Here is an 18978-nt window from a genome sequence, read left to right as displayed (position 1 = left end):
TGGTGTGTCATTACACAAGATATGATCATACCTATAACTCTGGTATGACAAAAGATAGAAAGAATATATGGAAATAACATGAGAATGGCCCAGGTCCACATTCTAAACTTTTCACTCACTTGACCCTCACAACAACTCTTATCAAATAGGTGGTATAATTATCCCCATTTTTCACATGATAAAGTTAAAACACTGAACTAAATAGAGGCAGAAGTGAGGTCTGTATATAAGAGGCCTGGCTATATCACAGAAGTCTTACAGCATTGTGGCCTTCAATTTTGTTTTTCTCTTTGGCCCACAATCCCATCCAGAAATGGAATACTACAAGTAAGCCCTATGGCCCTGGGCGGGTGTGTGGGCCAGGCTGCTGGCAATTCTGTGATAGGTGATGTTGGCCTGGCAAGGCTGGGCCTTGGCCGTGTAGAGGAGAGCTAAGGGACAGCTTTCTTGTCTACTCTGAGCAGACTAGCCAGAGAGTTCCTGGATGGTCACGTGGCTGTTAAGCTCCAGGTCCCAGGCCACAGTCCTGGCTGCCAACTAGGTAGAGGAGCCATACACACATACACAATGAGGCTCAGAAATATGCTGTGGCTTTTTTGGGTAATCATAGGAATTGGAAGTCTGAGAAAGGGCAGGTGACAATATTCCCTGTACATTTATTCTGATATTTTTAGAAAATAATTCAGACCTTACACTGAACCCTCAGTTTAGCTGACTCCCCGGTTTGGAAGTTAAGAAAATTCATGCAGGTCTGAAACACTTATCTGCTGCCCAAGAAGGCATACGTTGTATAAGCTAACTATGAGGGGACTACGAAGATTCATGAAGAATTCATATTATCTTTTAATACCATTTTCTACAACTTTGTTGAATCTTGCCCATAGTATAAACAAGGACACACAAATTCTATTTCAAAAAAATCACTTAAAGCTATTTTGAGCATATCCATGCTGGTTTGCATAGAATTAATACCCTGGTAGATGCACATGCCAGGTTTTTAGGGCAAACCTAACAGGCATTGGTGTGCACAAGGCAGTCTCAGTTGCTTCTTGGCTGATAACTAATCACCTTGCCTTAGCCAAATCACATAATTGCAATTTTTCTTCAATTGAGATTGACCTTGTCCCCAGTGAGTCTCATATAGTGAAGTGTCACATTCAAGTAGGATTGAAGGAGCTTGACCTCTGCCCCAGAAGGATAAAACTAATTAGCCATGTAGTAGATTTTTCCCCCCAAATACTTGATTTCAAACCAAAGAACCAATAAAGGAAAGATATAAGGAACTTTGGGTATGTGCTGCTACATTTGGGCAACTTGAAATTATATTGAGAATAATAGCAATAATTCTTCAGTTATCTTCCATTCCCCAGAATCCAGCAGTATTGCATTCCACCTGCTTGGGTTGGGGTTGAGAGTTGGACAAAGTTGCATTTGAGTCTGCTTTGTCATTTACTGAATGTTGGTCTACAACACAGAGCCTTCTGAGGACATCTCTTCATCTTTAATGGCTGGAGAGAGTGCCTTCTCCCCAAGGGACTTACGGGAATTCAATGAACCCGTGTGTTTCAGAGGGCCTAAAACAGTACTTGATGCACAAATGTTAATAATTTTTTTGAAAAAAGGTATATTTTGAACATTGAGCTCACTCATTACTGTGCAGAGCTATGAAAGGACAAGCTACTTTACAGGTGGAGACTAAGGTGTGACCATCAAGTATGTGTATAGAAAGTGTGTGTGTGTGTGTGTGTGTGTGTGTGTGTGTGTGTGTGTGTGTTGGGGTAAGAGTGGCAGAGGCCTTGGTTTGAGGGCCGCAGGGAACAGCGAGAGAAAGGCAGGCCAAGAGCCCCTTGGTCTCTTGCACCTCATGTGGATTCCAGGGGTTCTTCCCTGGGCTCTCACTTAGGATATATATATATATATATACACACACACATATATATACATACACACATGTATGTGTGTGTGTATGTGTATATATCTATATGTGTGTGTGTGTTTTGAGAGAGAGAGAGAAGGAACCATCTCATATTAAGACCAGCTATTAAATGATAGTGTTGCAGTTGTGGGTGTTGTGGCTTCCACAGTGGAGGGAACAAACCTATCTTTGATCACCAGAGACTGCCAGGGCCTTGAGGAGATCTTGGCTTCTTTTTGTGGCAATGGCTTTAAAAATATCACCCCAGAAAACCAGCTCCTAAAATTTCCTGAGTTGAGCTGAGGGTGGGAAAAAAGCAGGATGATAATACAGGGGCTGTGGCTTGGTACCGTGCCCCCCCAAGGGGACTCAAGCTCTCCAAAGCACACTCAACTTCTCTCTCCTTCCCCACTCTGTGCCCAGAGGCAGCAGCAGTGCACCCAGCAGCCAATGGAGGAACGACTCGGGGAGTGAATGGACCCACAGCTTGGAGTGCACAGAGTAACCTAACCTATAGCACCAGTTCTAGGTCTCTCAGCAGCTCACAGTGAAGCGACAGACTGTGCTCCCTAAGGAGGCAGTACCTGAGGAGCTGGCATCACTGGGTGACGCAGTTTGAGAACTCTAATGAATGCCCCAGGTGATGATTTAGTGGAATCAACCTCTCAGCTTGTCTGGGGACTTACCCAGAGCTCCCCTTGGGAATGCAGATGGAAATCAAAACAGACGCCTGTTTGCCCCTAGCGCCCATGTGTTGTGGATACATTCTCCTCAGTGCCCTCCCTCGGAGGCACGTGTGCGTGCTAGTGGCTGACGTAACTGCAGCCTCTGCCCTGGCTGTCGGCCTGTCCTCTCTCCTAAAACCCTGAGAGGGCTTTGGAGCAGAGTCCCCTACCTCCACAAATGCCCCTTTCTGGTCCATCCTAGTTGGGAGTGGGGTGGGAAGTTGATCGCTCTCTCTCTTTCTTTCACAACTCTGATCTTACCACTCTCCCTGGCTCAGATACAAATCATGGCTTCCTATGCATGCCAAACAGTGTGCCTGCTGGGCACACCATGCTATGGTTCATGCCAGTGCTGCCTCCCAAGTGCTCGTCTGCTCAACAAACACACAGTGAGTGCCTGCCTTCAAAAGGTGGCTCAGGCTGTTGCCTGTAAGCTTGCATAGGAGTCACGCTACCTGGATTCAACTTGCTTTGAGCAAGTTGCTGTGGTCCTACTTCTTCTGCCAAGGTCATCTAGAGGCCTGATGAGTATCTGTCTTACAACCTGGCGCACAGAAGTGTCTGGAAAGAATGTGATGGTTTCTGTGACCTGAGGATGATAGACTCAATCTTTGCCTTTAAGACTCTCCAAAGGGAGTCAGGCTGGAGAATCTCTGATGATGAACAGAATGTAAGGTGCGAGCAAGAAAGAAAGCCTGGGAATGGTGTCCAGTAAGGCCCCAGAGGAAGAAGGGAGAGTCGGACAGGTGTGGAAGAGACTGGGGAAGACTCTAGCTGGAAGGAATGGCATCTCAAACACATGCACACCTCAGAGCAGGCACAGCACCTGCATGGCTGGGGGCAAAAGAGGGCTTGGAATGTAGCCCATAAAGGTAGGACATCTGAGGAATTGAACTTGACCCTGAAAGCAAAGATAGGGTAAAAAGAGAGGATGTCATGGTCAGTTTTTTTTTTTTTTTTTCAAAAGACTCCACAAATTGCAATATAGAGGATAAGCCAGAAATGGGACAAGTTTTAGGGACCTAGAGAGACCACCAGGAAGGCTCCCTGTCTTTGTCTTGGTCGGAGATGCCGAGGGCCCGAGCTGAGGCTAGGACAGCAGGTGCGTGGCCACATTAAGGGCATGGAAATGAATGGAAGGGGAGACAAGTTCTGTTTGAGGCCAGTGCATAGGAAAGCATGTAAGGAGGAGTTTGCCTGGCCCTGGCCTTCCAGGGCCCATCCCATTTCCCCTCCACACAAGCCACAAGACAGGCAACTAGTGTGTGAGACGGGTGATGTGGGATCCAAGAGTGATGGGATTTCGTAGAGATTGATCTGGTTAAGATTAGGTGTGTGGATGAAGAAGCCAGGCCTGGGCCAATGAGAGACCAGTTGAAGTGATGCCGTTAGTCCTTACAGGTCTCTGTGACAATCTGCAGCATGAGGGTGGTGATGAGAAGGAAGGCCACAGGCCCAGCATACCACAGGCCCAGGTGGTTGACTGATCGAAGGCAGCAGAACACGTGGCTGATGGGATGAGAGCTCACAGAGAGGACAGAACTAAAGAGCACACAGGTGCAAAGAATGTGGACTTTGGATGCAGGCCGAGCACACACCGCAGAGCAGAAATGTCACTGATGGACTGTCCTTTCCTGGGGGTCACACAGGCAACATACACTGTATGCAGAAAGTACTCAATAGTTGTTCTAAGTTGACCAGGCTTGGCCCAGGCATATGGAAGCACTGACTCACCTGTGCAGAGCTCCGATGGTAAGGGGCATAGTGGAGTGGCCCAGAGATGGCTGTGTCATGAGGAAGGGCTGGGTACTGGCTCTGCATTGGGTGAGGATGCTGGTTGCCATAACTCCCGTAGTTGTAGCTTCCCGTGTATCTACAACAGAGAACAAGCCCGTCTGATAACCTTTAAAAATCCAGTTCATCTCTCCCTCCCCCCTCCTTTTGCTGTTTTTCATCTTCTTTTGGTCCCTTGCCCTCTCTACTTTGTGGCCCCGCTGTGCTGAGTTTGAAACCCCAGGCTGACTTCCTTCTCCCTCAGCACACCTGCAGCCTACCTCCCTCACCATCCAGCAAGCACTCAGGGAATGAGGTCTAGCCCTGAGCAAAACATAATTAATGATGGAAACTTCTCTGTGTTGTGTTGTGAAGTCCCAAGTTACATCCTGAAGCCAAAAAAAAAAAAAAAATATTTAGGGATTTATCAATCTCTCTCCTGGACAAAGCACTGTGACTCAGTTGAGCATGCGTGAGACCCGGGTTCCAGGCCAGGCTCCACCACTTTGTAGCAGAGTGCCCTTGTGCTTGCTGCTCATCTGTAAAGATACTGCACATATACACTGACGATCCCACCTAGGGACACACTGCACCGCCCACAGGCCTCTGTCCGCGTGGGCTGTCATCGCAGTCACCCTCAGAACATCTTCACAGCAAAGATGCCCACGAAGGCTTGCCTGAGTGTCTATTTTGTGTTTCATGCAGCCCAAAAACTGAGACACTTTTCTTAGAATCCATTCCAAGTGTATCAGAAAGTCCTCCAGAAGTTCCTTAGAGGAGGTAATGGCTGCTCCCGTGAGCATTCGGGAGCCTGGAACCTACGGGAAAGTATAGCAACATCCTAGGCTGTGCCTCTCTCAGGACCACTGCCTTGCTGCTGGCCACCTGTGTGCAAGGATCCCAAGGGGCCCTCCCCTTGGCTTCTTCCCATGAGGCCCTCTCTTACACACACACATACAACTGCCCACACCTGCCTGGTCTGTTGACAAGTGGCCTGGGAGCCTACTGCCATGTGGTAGCATGTCCTTGTATAACATGGTGTTTTCTCAGATCCCTGCCTATCATTTATCATAAGGTCAGCATCCCAATAAAGACAGTGCTTAGTGGCAAAAAGTCACTAATTCAGGTTGGAGTAGATTTGTGGTCTAATCATCACTGTACAATTATGGGCAAAACAAATGATTGTTTTATCCAGGGTACAAAGTGCCACTGGCACCCTGTGGTAACTTCAGCCCTCACATAGGGAGGCCCACCCCTCCAGAGACACACAAAAGACTGGGCCCTATTATGAAACTGTAGAGGTTGCAAGGGCACCCGAGGGAGCTGCTGACAGGGGCTTTTGGTTGAGGCTCTTATGGAGTGAAGGAAGGACGCAGGCTCTGGGATTGATAGGTGCTCGGGCTGGGTGCTAGCATTTGCCAGTGATGGGGATCTTAGGGACCAAAGTTAATAAACCAAGCCTCATTTTCCTCCTGTGTAAAATGTGACACGAGGCCACTGACAGCTGTCTACCCACCTGCTTGTTAAGGGGATTGCAAGAGAGTTATACACAGAAGGGTGCCAGGTGCTTCTCCTGTGAGAAGTCAGCAAGAATACTTGCTGTTCTCAGTAAAAACAGCTGTGAAGCAGATGCCCCCTCCCCCTTTTCCATCCAATGTAGCAGTCAGGGAACCATCCCAGGAACAGTCACCTACCCGTGCTCCTCCCTGTGGGGGTAGACCGGTATCCGGTGGGTGACCGAGGATGGGGGCATGTGTGTGCTCCTCATGCAGGGCAGCTGTTGGGAGTTGTCCGCTGGGGAGCCAGCAGCCGTTGTCACCGTGTATGTTAGAGACCACGTGTAGGACTGCATCGCTCCTGCAGAAACAAGTTGAGATGCATGGGTTCTTAACAGTTCAACACGTTCACAGTTTCCCATGACTCTTAGCTGCAGGCTGGAGTCTTCGCAAAGCACGTGTCCCTGCCCTTTGGTGATCTCACCCGAAGTGTCCCTGCCGTTGTTCTGAGTTCTGTTTTTCTCTAGAGTGCCGGAATCCCCAGCACCACAGGGCCTTCCGCTGTGCGCACGCTATCTCTGCTGCCTGGAATCCTCACTCTTCGTGTAGCACGACTCGCTCATTTCTTTGCCCTCATCTCAGCATGGGTCAGCACCCTCGCTGCACTGGGCGCCTTCATGATGCTACTGCTATTTCGAATCCTGTCTCCTTGGGGGAACATGATGTGGTTAAGGCCTGTGCCACCACGGGAAAAGGGGCCTTGTGGCTTCTGTTCACCATCACAACCCTGGTGCTCAGTATGGAGCTGGGTGACCAGGAGGCATTCAATAACATTTTCAAAAAGAAGAAAGAGGAAGCGGAAAGAAGGGAGAGAGGAATGGAGGGAGAGTGGGAGGAGGGATAAAGGCAGGCAGCGGCAGTGTCGCCCCAGCAGGCACTGCAAATTAACTTTTCAACACTCAACTCAACAGGTGTTAAGGATCCAACAAATTGCTTTAAGCAATTTAAGCAGATTATTGGGCTCTGCCTGCCCAGCGCTTTTTGAAGATTATGAGACAGTGACCTGGATGGTGACCTAGCCCATACATATTATTAATTCCATTTATTTCCTTTTAATTGGATACCTTGAACTACTTGAGTTTGGTGGGAGGAAAAACTTGACAAGATTAAAAGCCCTCAAGATGCTTAAAATTTTGTGAAATGACTAGGTTTTTAAAAGGTAATTTAAGACATTGCTACTCATCAGACAACTTCTGATAAAATTTTTTTTAAAAAAGATGTTAACATCATGAAAATAATCAAATCCAATTTGGAAGACAAGAGGATCCAGGATTCAACGGCCCCTTTGAGGCATATGGAAAGCTAAGGACTGGTTAGGGGGAAGCCATTTCCAACGTGCGGTAGAGGAGGAAACTTGCACCTTCAAGTCTCTTACTTTTCTGCAGCAGACCATTTCTATCTTCAAATCCCACCCGCCCCATCCCGTGGACTTGGCACGTGGCGCGGGAGAGTAGCCGGACTGGTGTGGAGCAGCAGGAGGATCAGAAACTCCACGAATACCGAGTAGCCTTCAAGGAATGTGGCCATGGAATCCTGTTTGAAATACGTTGGTTTATTATTAAAAGAACCCTGTGGTGAGCCCTTTGTGTATTGGAGAATCTTTTGGAATGTAGATAATGTCCTTTTGAAAACGAAGTGACAAAACGTCATTCTAAGAGCCTGAAAGGGGGACGCCATTTACTGAGCATCTAATACATGCCAGGCGTTATATGTGAAACACGATCCCCACTTCACAGAGGAGGAAAACTGAGAGCTTACCTCACAAAAACTTAAGGGAAGATCCAAGAAGAGAACATCAAAGCAGGAATGAGAGAGAACGCAACTGGAGGCAAAAAGTGCAATCAGGAATGAGCAAGTGTGTGTGCTGCCCCGGGCCAAGTGCCTCCTAGAGGTGAGCCCTGAACTTGGCTCCGAGCGTTCTAGGGTCTAGTACTGAGGGGAAACCTGACCAGGGAGGAGTGTAAACTAGTCCGCAATCTGTTCAGGAATGTGCTGTCACTGGGACTCTGATCCAACAGGTGTCACCAAGAGGCCAGGTGAATGAACTGTGCAGCACTGGTCTCAACAGTTCCCTCACAGCGGACTTGGTCTGGAGTCCTGCTGTTAGGACTGTGGTTCTTTATGTCAACATCTACTGCAGGCTACTCACATCACAAAGAAGCCCAGTTCCATGGCGGCACTGAGTGTTAAATAGTTTGCCCATGTCCCAGGTTGAGCGGGCTGGTGGCCCAGCAGGACTCTAGTGTCCCTTTCCTTTGGGTACCGAGCCTGCAATTTGCGGTCTGGGCAAACCTTCCAAACTTTCTGAGCATGGTCTTATCACCTGTGACGCAGGACTGATGCCGTGATGTCTGCCTTTAGGACCATTGTGCAGGTTAACTGAGACATTACAGGACAAAGAGTCTGGTCCTGACCCTCAGATCGCTGTTAGGATCCAGGTTATTTTCATAGGAGACCTTTCTAAAGTAAGAATTTCTACATTTCCCATTTTAGATCCTAAAAAAGAAAGGGCAAGTTTTCCAGGTCTGATTCTATTACCAGGAATGAAAACCTGCGAATAGCAATAGTGATTTCAGCAATTACAGTAACCTTCTAGACATGCTTCTCTCCAACATCTCTAATGTTCTTACTCAGCAGTGTGACTGCAAGTACCCCTTCCTGCCTTGCATGTTTTCCCTGGGTGACTGGATCAGGCATGACTGCCATCCTTTTTTAAAACTTTATTGTTAGGATGTAAAAAAGAAATATTATTCTTTTTAATGCACATTATCTCAAGGTAGTGGCATTGAGAATTTTTTTTTAAATTTGCTCTTCATTTTGTTTATCTATTTTTCTGTAATGAACTACGTATGGTTTCTGTAAAAAAAAAAACCACTAATAAAATGGACTGTACAAATTTTGCAATAGGAAATTGAATGGGAGAAGTTTGGGAGAACAATGAGCCAGCCACAACAAACAAGGCATTAACCCTTTGAGTCCCATGCCCTTGGGGGGGCACTGTGAGGTCTGCAGAATTGAAAGGGGCGGGGGCAGCCAAGGAAGCTGGAGGACTTTTCTTCTTTCCAAGCCGTAGGGAGACCCCCTGATAACACCCATCACCTGTGAGAATGCAGCAGTTCCCCTCACAGGAGCCCCGGGAGCCCTGCAACTGTTCCTTATTCATCTCTGTGTCCCCAGCAGAGGCCCTGCCAAGTAGTAGGTGTTCAGTAAATTTTTGTTCCATTGAATCTGTTGTTGAAGGAGTCATTGCTGCTGGAAATAGACGTTATCAAACAAAAGCGAGTGGAACTCGAGGCAAAATGAGCTCCCTGTGGTCCTGGGAACAAAACCTCTAAATGGACATGTGCCAGCAAGCTAAGGCAGCCACTCAGGCAGGCTTAAGCAGATTAACACCTAGCGGCCTGGGTGAGAAACCCTGCTTGCCTGGGGTGCAGCAAAGAACCATCCTTGGCATTTCTTTTCCTCCCGGTGGGACCTCCAGTGAGAACTGCTGCCACTGTCCCTCCTTTTCTAAGGGAACTAATAGCAAACAAACAACAACACCAACAAAACCTGTGTGGCTTCCAGATAGCGTTGAATTTTTTGGAATGCCTGTCCTGATGCTTTTTAGTGATTGGCAAAACAATAACACATCTTCCCTGTGTTCCTAATGAATGCCTACATTTTTCTCATTCTCAGTCCCTCTCCTCTCGTTCTCACCTCCAGGTTTTTATAGAACTTGAAAATAGTGCTGGAAACCTCTGGTTTTGAGACTGCTATGGAGATCCCAAAAAGGACAGGGTTGGTGACCTGCTATTCAAACTGCTGGGGGGAGGGTTGCATTTTTCCCTTCCCATCCCACACAAAATATTCTTCCTTGAGCTTTTCATTTTGATTTGTTTTGGAAGGGGTTTTGAACAGGATAAGATGGGTGCTTGCACGATAATAATTCGTGGTGATATGCTGAATACGTAATGGCTATCCAATGTAAACCAGATCTCATGCTAATTTCTTTTCCTACATCAACTCATTCAGTCTTCACAACAACTGTTTGAGGTGGGTAGTATAGCTTTCTTTTACAGACAAGAAAATTGAGACCCAAGTTGAAATTTAAGCATAGATCCTGCCCAACTCCGGAGACTTTTCAAACTATTGCTTCCCATAATGCCATGTGCATTTCATTCCTGGGAATCTTACTAAAAATATTCAGAGAGGCACACATTTGTCACAGTGGTTAAGTCCACACTTGGGATGCTTGAATACCATATCAGAATGTTTGAGTCCCAGCTCTATTGCTTCTGACCCAGCTTCCTGTTAATATGCGCCCTAAGACACAGCATGATGGCTCAAGGGCTTTGGTTCTGGCCACCTAAATTGGAAGACTTGGAGTTCCGACTCCTGACTTCAGCCTGTCTAGACCTGGCTATTGGGGGCTTAAACCAGCAAACAGACGATCTCTCTAGCTCTGTCTCATTCTGTTACTCTTTCAAATAAAAAATATATATAACAAACTATATATTTGATATATACTTTCTATATTATATAATTTATATATAGCTATGTAGTTAATATATTTTTATGTTAGTTGTATATTGTATATAATTTAAAGTATATATTTAAAGTTATATTTATAGTTTAATATATATTAAGTATATATTAATATATTAATATTAATGTAGTATATATTAATAGAGTATATAGTATACTATATAGTATTATATAGTATATGATAGTATATATTAATTTTAATATATATATACTAATATATATATTTAAAGTAGATTCTGATTCAGAAGGTTAGGAGTGTGACATTTCTAACAAGCTTTGTTTTTTTTCAAATTTTTTTTGTTAATTTTTACTGGAAAGATTTTCCAGAGTTTCCCCAAGTGGCCATAATGGTCAGAGCTGAGCTGGTCCAAAGCCATGAGTCAGGAGCTTCTTCCAGGTCTCCCACAAGGGTACAGGGTCCAAGGCTTTGGCTCATCCTCTGCTGCTTTCCCAGATCATAAGTAGGGAGCTGGATAGGAAGTGGAGCAGCCAGGATATGAACCGGCACTCCTATGGGATCCCAGTGCGTGAAAGTGAGGATTTAGCCACTAGGCTATCATGCCAGGCCCTCTAATAAGTTTCCAAATGATAATCGTGTTGGCCTGTGAACTATAGTTTAGGCAGCAAAGCTTTAGGGCACACTACTTCTTGTCCCATATCCTGGGTCTCCTGCATGTCACGGCCAATTAAAAGCCAGAAGTTAGGATGTGCGATTCTGTTACATAGCCTGCTTCCTGGTTATATACACCCTTTCCTTCAGATCTTGAATGACACCACTTGAACCTTTTTCCCACTAGTGTCTTCTGAACCATTGAAGATATTGCTGAAGGTTTCAGCCAGCCGAGTTCTTTGGTTTGCCCCTTCCTAACAAATAGTCCTTTTAAATGTGCCAAGGTCCTAGTGCTGTGCAGCCTGGTCCTGTGGAGCAGCTATCAGCCACGTGTGGCTATGTAAGATTTAAATTAGAACCAAATACACACAGAAAGTTAGTTCCTTGCTTGCATTAGGCACATTTAATTTGATCAGCAGCTATAATGTGATCATGTGGCCAGTGTCTACTGTTTTGAGTGGCTGAAAATTTTTTAATCCTGTCATCACAGAAAATTCTATTTGAACAACTGCTTGATTTCCATGACACTAAACAAATGTTGCCATAGCCATCAAGACTTGAGACAGGGAAGATCATCGATTTCTTCCTGTAGCCACATCTATGTCCTAGTCCACTGGCGCATCATCATTCCTTAACAGTACCTATGGAAAATACCACTGAAGTTTGAAACCTCATCTGCAATTCCCAGCACAGTGATGGACAGAACTGGCCAGGGCCAGCAAACACATCAGTTTCCACAGAGATATGTGAACTGGTGGTCCAGCCTCTTCTGCCGCTGAAGCTTCCTCTCCTGCTGGTGACTCTGGTAGGTGTTTACACCACTCAGTCCTCATTATGCCAAGCTTTCCTCTGCCTCCGGGCTTGCGCACCTGCTGTTCTCCACTGCCTCGGATCTTTTTCCCATGACTGGTTCCTCATGATCCTTCAGGGTTCACAGCTTTGTTACCTCCTCAGGGAGGCACCCACTATAGCGAATCCCTGTTCTTTTTCAGAGCATAATATCATTTACATTCATAGCACAGTATGTACACTTGAAATGATATATTTGCCTCTTGATTTACTTCTGTACTGATTCTTAATCTCCCTAGAGATTGTAACATCATTGCCAGCATCCCATATGTAGGCTGGTTAGTGTCCCAGCTGCTCTACTTCCAATCCAGCTCCCTACTAATGGTTTGGGAAAAGCAGATGACAACCCAAATGCTTGGGACTCTGTGTTCACTTGCAGACCCAAATGAAACTCCCGGTTCAGGGCTGGTCATTTCGCCATCGGGGGAGTGAACCAGTAGATTGATATTTTCTCTCTGCCTCTCCTTCTCTCTGTGTGACTCGCTCAAAGAAATGAATAATTGTTTTAAATACCTCTCCAATTAAAATCTTAAATATCGTTTTTAAAGAATTCATTATTTTAAAGTTACAGTTACAGAGAGGGAGGGAGAGAAGGAGATGTTCCATCTGCTGACTCACTCCCCAAATGGCCACAGTAGCTGGGGCTAGGCCAGGCCAAAGCCAGGAACCAGGACCCTCTTCCAGGTCTCCCACATGGGTGCAGGCTCCCTCCCAAGCACTTGGGTCATCTTCTGCTTCTTTTCCTGTGCTATTCGCCAGGAGCTGGATGGGAAGGAGAGCACTCAGGACTCAAGCCAGCATATGTTTGGGGTGCTGGTCTTGCAGGTGGTGGCTTTATCTTCTATTCCACAAGTTGGTTCCCCTAAAAAAAATATTTTTAAATAATTTGAGAGGCAGAGGGATGGCTAGATAAAGAGAACTCCCATTTGCTGGGTCACTTTGCAAATGCCCACAGTGGCCCAGTGGGGCTGAAACTAGGAACTGGGACCACAGTGCAGGTCTACCACATGGGTGGCAGGGACCCAACTACTTAAACCATCCACCTGCTACATCTGCCTAGGATGTACATTAGCAAGAAGCTAGAATCAGGGGCCAGTGTCATGGCTTAGTGAGTTAAGCTGCTGCCCATGATGCCAGCATGCTCAAAGGGTATCAATCCAGCTCTCTGTTAAGTGGCCTGGGAAAAGCAGTGAAAGATGGTCCAGGAGCTTTGACCTCCCATGTGGGAGACCCAGAAGAAGCTCCAGACCCTTGGCTTCAGCTTGGCTTACCCTTAGGCTTTGGAGCCATTTGGGGAGTGAGCCAGCAGGTGGAAGGTTGCTATCTCTCCTCTCTGTCTGACTTTCAAATAAGTAAATAAATCTTAAAAAAAAAAAAAAGCAGCAGCAGGAGAACTCACACTAGACACACTAAGACGGGAAGTGAGCAGCTTAGCCACTAGGCCAATCACTAAACCCCCTTTTTTCCATAGTACCAATTTTATGTGAAATACACACTTGTTGAATGAAAAAATCTGAGGTCTGGCATTGAGATAAAACTCTGTGGTGTGAAGTCAAAGTATGGCTCAAACCATTTATTTTCAATTCTGGTTGATTTTTTTTTCCTAACTCAATTCCTTTAAAAGAAAAGGAAGCAGCAAGAATGGGAGGAAGAGGAGGAGCCCCAGGGTGGTGACACCCCCCAGGGTCTGTAAATGAGTCATCTTGGGCTCTGTGGCAGCACTGGTATCTACCACATCCCACACAGCTTAGCTGCCCTTGGAATAACTGAGCTTTTGTTGAAGTGCAGAGACTGAGGGGTCAGTTATCTTTGTGACATCCCCAACTGATGTAGCGAACGCAGCAGCTGGGCAGGCCAGCTGTTCTCCAGTAAAAGTCATTTATGAGGACTTCGCCTGTATTTCATTAGGCATCCCTACTAGCGCAGTAATTTAATTTGCTGGTTTTGTGTTGCAGGGCACCCATGGTGGGAAGTTGAAAACATGAGCTTAATAGTTAACTTTTATTGTCATTGCTGAAGGAAGGAATAATGAAAATGACATCATAAATGAGGCTTTAGAACCAGTCGACCTTTCCTTTCGGGTGGCCAGCTCTGACAGAACAGGAGCTTAACATCTTGCTTGGAAAGACTGTAAAGAACTGCAGCCCAGTGTCATGGTAAATGGACATCTGTCCTAGTCTTAGTCCCTTAAAGTCAAAGTTTCTGAACTTTGCCAGACCATGAGGGAGGTAGCAAGCCCATTAACACTGATAGGAAGCAAGAAGAATAGAAAAATGGGTTTGGTTTTGCCTTGTGGAAATCTGGTGAAATGGAATCCTTTTAACTAGTCTCTTATGACATTCCATAGACTAATAAAACTAATCAGCATGGGCCATACATCAGGTTAAATTTTAGGTGTACGCAATATTCCTTTTCTTTCCCTTGCTTCCTTCCTGTCCTTTAAAAACAATAACTACAGGCTTAAGGAAACATATTTATAAATACTAGTAAGTATGGACATCGAACTAGACACAGATCTGAATAAACAGAATGGCTGTTTTCCTGGTGAGTCATAACTCATTATCTGTACTACCTCCTATTCCCTTGTCCTTGCATCAAAGGATGCCAAAAGGTTATGTGCAATGAATTAATTTTTGCTCTGTGCTCATCAAGCAGATGTGATACTGTTCTCTTTTTTTTTTTTTTAGCTGAAAAAAGGGAAGTTTCCATTCAGAGTGAGACATTGATTTGTGGAAAAGTTTCGGGTACCTGATTGTCCTTGACTCTCAACAGGTCCACCCTGACAATCCATCATCTGGTCAATGTTATTCAGACTATGCTAGGAACCCAACTAGTAAGATTTCATTTAAGATTTTAGTATACTTTTAAAGTTTTACTTTGTTTAATTTTCTCTTACCTTTAATTTGTTGCTTCCTAGGTATTTTTTTTTACAGTTTTTTTTTTCTTAAAGATTGACTATTTGTTGGGAAGGCAGAGTTACAGAGAGAGATGGAGAGTGAGACGGAGTGATCTTTCATCTGCTGTCTCAATCCTCCAATCCCTAGATGGCCATAATGGCCAGGGCTGGCTAGGTCAAAGCCAGGAGCCAGAAGCTTCCTCTGGGTCTCCCATGTGGATGCAGGGGCCTAAGGACTTGGGCCATCTTCCGCTGCTTTCTAAGGCATATTTTCTGGGAGCTAGATTGAAAGTGAAGCAACGGGCCCGGCGTGGTGGAGCAGTGGTTAAGGTCCTCACCTTGCACACCCCAGGATCCCATATGGGCAACAGTTCTAATCCCGGCAGCCCCGCTTCCCTTCCAGCTCCCTGCTTGTGGCCCGGGAAAGCAGTCGAGGATGACCCAAAGCTTTGGAACCCTGCACCCATGTGGGAGACCTGGAAGAGGCTTCTGGCTTCAGACCGGCATAGCATCGGCCATTGCGCTCACTTGGGGAGTGAATCATCAGATGGAAGATCTTCCTCTCTGTCTCTCCTCTCTGTATATCCGCCTTTCCAATAAAAAAAAATAAATAAAATAAATCTTAAAAAAAAAAAAAGAAAGTGAAGCAGCCAGGACTCAAACCAGCACATGTATGGCATGCTGGTGCTATAGATGGCAGTTTAGTCATTATGTCACAATGCTAGTCCCAGTTTTCCTGTTTTTATTGTAAACTCATTTGGAAATTTGATGGGATATAAAAGAAAAAATTTAAATAAAAGTTATCTGTGCCCTTCTCTCTATATATTTCCCTCTCTCTGGAACTCTTTCAAATCAATAACTTTTAGGAAAAAAGACACATGGCAAATACACAAGATTTACATACTTTTTCTCCATTTGAAAGAATGTTTAAAGAAAGCATGCATAAATCCCCAGATTTAAGGAACCTACTATAGATTTCCTAATGTTTCCATACATATCATGCATAAATCATATGTGCTTTATAATACTTCTGTGAAACCACACATAGTGTTAGGAAATAACATTTGTTTCCTCCAAGACTGTGAGTCACATTGCATGCCAAGATCCAGTCGCATTTGGCAATGGAGTATTTCAAAAGTGGTACTTGAGAAAAATGTTATACATAGTTTTATATGGGATGACATTTTTAATGCCCCCTGGAGATATCTGAGAACAAAGCTGGAATGTGCCAAAATCTTCAAAGCTTGCGATCATCTGAAGAGAACCTGTTTCACATTTGTATTTTTAAGAAGCTACTTTTATGACTCTTGAACACTTTGCACAGAAATCTCTGAACACATTTATGATATTCCTGTGGCCTTAACCATCACACCCGCCATAACTGGAGGCCTTCCAGTTGATACAAAGCTGGGCTGACTCACGGGCTGGCTAAGAATGACGAGGTGTTCCTAGGAATCTTCCCTTCACTGTCTCCCTGTTCCCCTTGTTTCCTGTTAGTCTCCGGGCCAGTCTTGTTGCTACAGTGTGAGTGATGCCTCACTCCACTTGCTGGCTTTGCATTATCACCTTGTCTGTTCCAGAAGTCAGAATGTTATCACAGACATACACACAGGTCTCTCTCTGGTGGTGGCAAGCTTATGGAGGCAGGATTATTTGGGCCCATGGCACCTGGCTGCCCCTAAAACCTTCTCTTTTCCTGGGGAAGGCAAGATACTCAGAGGGCTGGTTAACTAATAATTCCAATTTGGGCAAATTGGACTGAAAAGCTGCAAACTTTGATTTTCTTTCCTTTTTCATTTTCTGTGATCAAAATAGCTCTTGTCTCTACAGTTCCTGATCCTTTCCACGTGGCAGGAGCCACGTGGCACAACAACCCACTAGTAGGAGGTGAGAGTCCGACCACATTCTTCTTCTCAAAGTAGGAAACAAATTATGAGTTCAGGAACATCTGTGAAACAAGGCAGTGTTTCCACCAAAGAAGACTTTGTTGGGGCCCGGCGGCGTGGGCTAGCAGCTAAAGTCCTTGCCTTGAACGAGCCTGGATCCCATATGGGTGCGGGTTCTAATCCCGGCAGCTCCACTTCCCATCCAGCTCCCTGCTTGTGGCCCGGGAAAGCAGTCGAGGACGGTCCAATGCTTTGGGACCCTGCACCCACGTGGGAGACCCGGAAGAGGCTCCTGGCTTCAGACCGGCATAGCATCGGCCCTTGCGCTCACTTGGGGAGTGAATCATCAGATGGAAGATCTTCCTCTCTGTCTCTACTCCTCTCTGTGTATCTGACTTTGTAATAAGAATAAATAATTTTTTTTAAAAGAAGACTTTGGTGAAATCAAAGTTAGACCCGCTGCTCTTCACCAGTGACACCCAGCTTTTCAGTTCTTGGGAGAATTCAGTCTTTTTAGCAGTCTCTGATGAAGGGACACTAAGTTTGTTGGTGAGTTTCTGCTCTGAAAGAGTACAAAAGAGGGTGTTGAGTATGTACTTATGCCCTCTTGGACTGGTATGAGTCTGAAGAGAGGAAAAACTTTTGGGTTATGGGAGAATAACAGTGCAGGTTTGGAGGGAAAGTTAATGAACTGATTATCGTGGCTTTACTGTACACAGCACTCTGCACAGCCTGGTCTGTGAAGGCCTTCCCAATCCCTCTAGCTGCATACAATCTCTCCTTCTGTTGGGTTAGCTGACACCTGCTTACCGCACAGGCCACCTTCCATCTTCCTACCCATTGTCTTTCTACTTCTATCCCCATGTTGGCTCAACACTATGACCTGGGCATTTTCATCTGTTCATTTCCTCTAGAATTCAGTATAGGCTTTGGCACATGGACTTCCTATGTGTATATATAAGTATATATATATGTATATGTATGTGTGTGTGTGTCTGTGTATATGTTTATTACTGTTATTGGGGAGTCTGATTCTCTCTGTATGGCAGATTGGCAGTGTTCTTCTGGGAGATGCTAAGATTTCTTCTCTCTTTGATTTTATTCAAAGGACTTAAGAGGTGATTATTCTTTTCTGCTTATACAGCATGGTATTCAATGGGAACTTAAACCTCAACAAGCTTCTGTACATTCTCTAAGACTGTCAATCATTATTTCTGTGCTTTATCTGGAACATTTGTTAATTTAATATTGGAATCTCTGTCAGCTTTTATCTTAGCAGTTTTTAAAAATTATTTTATTGGAAAGGCAGATTTATAGAGAGAAGGAGAGACAGGAAGATCTTTCATTGGCTAGCACACTCCCAAAATGGCCAGAGATGAGCCGATCCAAAGCCAGAAGCCAAGGAGCTTCTTCCAGGTTTCCTATGTGGCTGCAGGGTCCCAAAGATTTGGGTCATCCTCTACTGCTTTCCCAGGTCACAAGCAGGGAGCTGGATGGGAAGTGGAGTAGCCGGGACACGAACTGATGCCCGTTTGAGATGCTGGTGCTTGTAGACAGAGGAATAGCCAATTGAGCCATTCCCACCCACCCCTTAGCATTACTTTTATATGTCACATTTCTTTATCTCTGTGTCACATTATCACATAATTCCTCAACTCAGGCTTTTTGGTTTACTAATTCTCTCTTAGTTGCAACTGATTTTCCATTTAACCTCTCTAGTGAAAATTTTATTTCAATAATTATGTATTTCCTTTTAAATTACTTTATTTTAGAGGTTAGCATATTGGTGCAGTGGGTTAACCTATGGCCTGTGATGCCAACATGTTATATGGGAGCACCATTAAGGCTCAGCTCTTCTGATCTGGCTCCTTGCTAATGCACGTGAGAAGGGTGCGAGAGGTGACCCCAGTACTTGAGCCCCTTTCACCCATGTGGAAAACTCAGGTGGAGTTTCAGCTTCCTTGCCTCTTCTTTGCCCAGACTTGGCTATTCCAGGCATTTGGAGAGTCAACCAAAACTTCGAAGAGCTCTCTCTTTCCCTTGCTCTGTGTGTGTGTGTTTGTGTGTGTGTGTGTGTGTGTGTGTGTGTGTGTGATTCCATCTCTGTTTGCTGCCTTTCAAACATATGAAAATAAACTTTTAAAATATAGAACAATTTACTTCAAAAGCAATGCAAAATCATGAGTATGAGCTTTTCTTAGTATTCATGCTAACAGCTCTGTTCAGGTTGTCTATGATTTC

General features: G+C 45.1%; 1 protein-coding gene across 2 annotated transcripts in view; it reads right to left on the bottom strand.

The window, feature by feature from the left end:
- The window catches only part of RFX4 (regulatory factor X4), a 151561-nt gene that overhangs the window by 5300 nt on the left and 127283 nt on the right, over nucleotides 1-18978 (bottom strand). For both annotated transcript variants that reach the window (XM_040990981.1, XM_040990988.1), the window contains 2 exons: nucleotides 6108-6270; nucleotides 4375-4513 (listed from right to left, as the gene is read on the bottom strand). In XM_040990981.1, the coding sequence (XP_040846915.1) occupies nucleotides 4375-4513; nucleotides 6108-6270 (302 nt within the window). The remainder of the gene's footprint in view (nucleotides 1-4374; nucleotides 4514-6107; nucleotides 6271-18978) is intronic.

The sequence above is a fragment of the Ochotona curzoniae genome, unplaced genomic scaffold (assembly GCF_017591425.1).
Source record: "Ochotona curzoniae isolate NIBS_2020 unplaced genomic scaffold, NIBS_Ocur_1.0 contig_1014, whole genome shotgun sequence".
Lineage (NCBI taxonomy): Eukaryota > Metazoa > Chordata > Mammalia > Lagomorpha > Ochotonidae > Ochotona > Ochotona curzoniae.
This window is presented reverse-complemented; position numbering and strand designations above follow the sequence as displayed.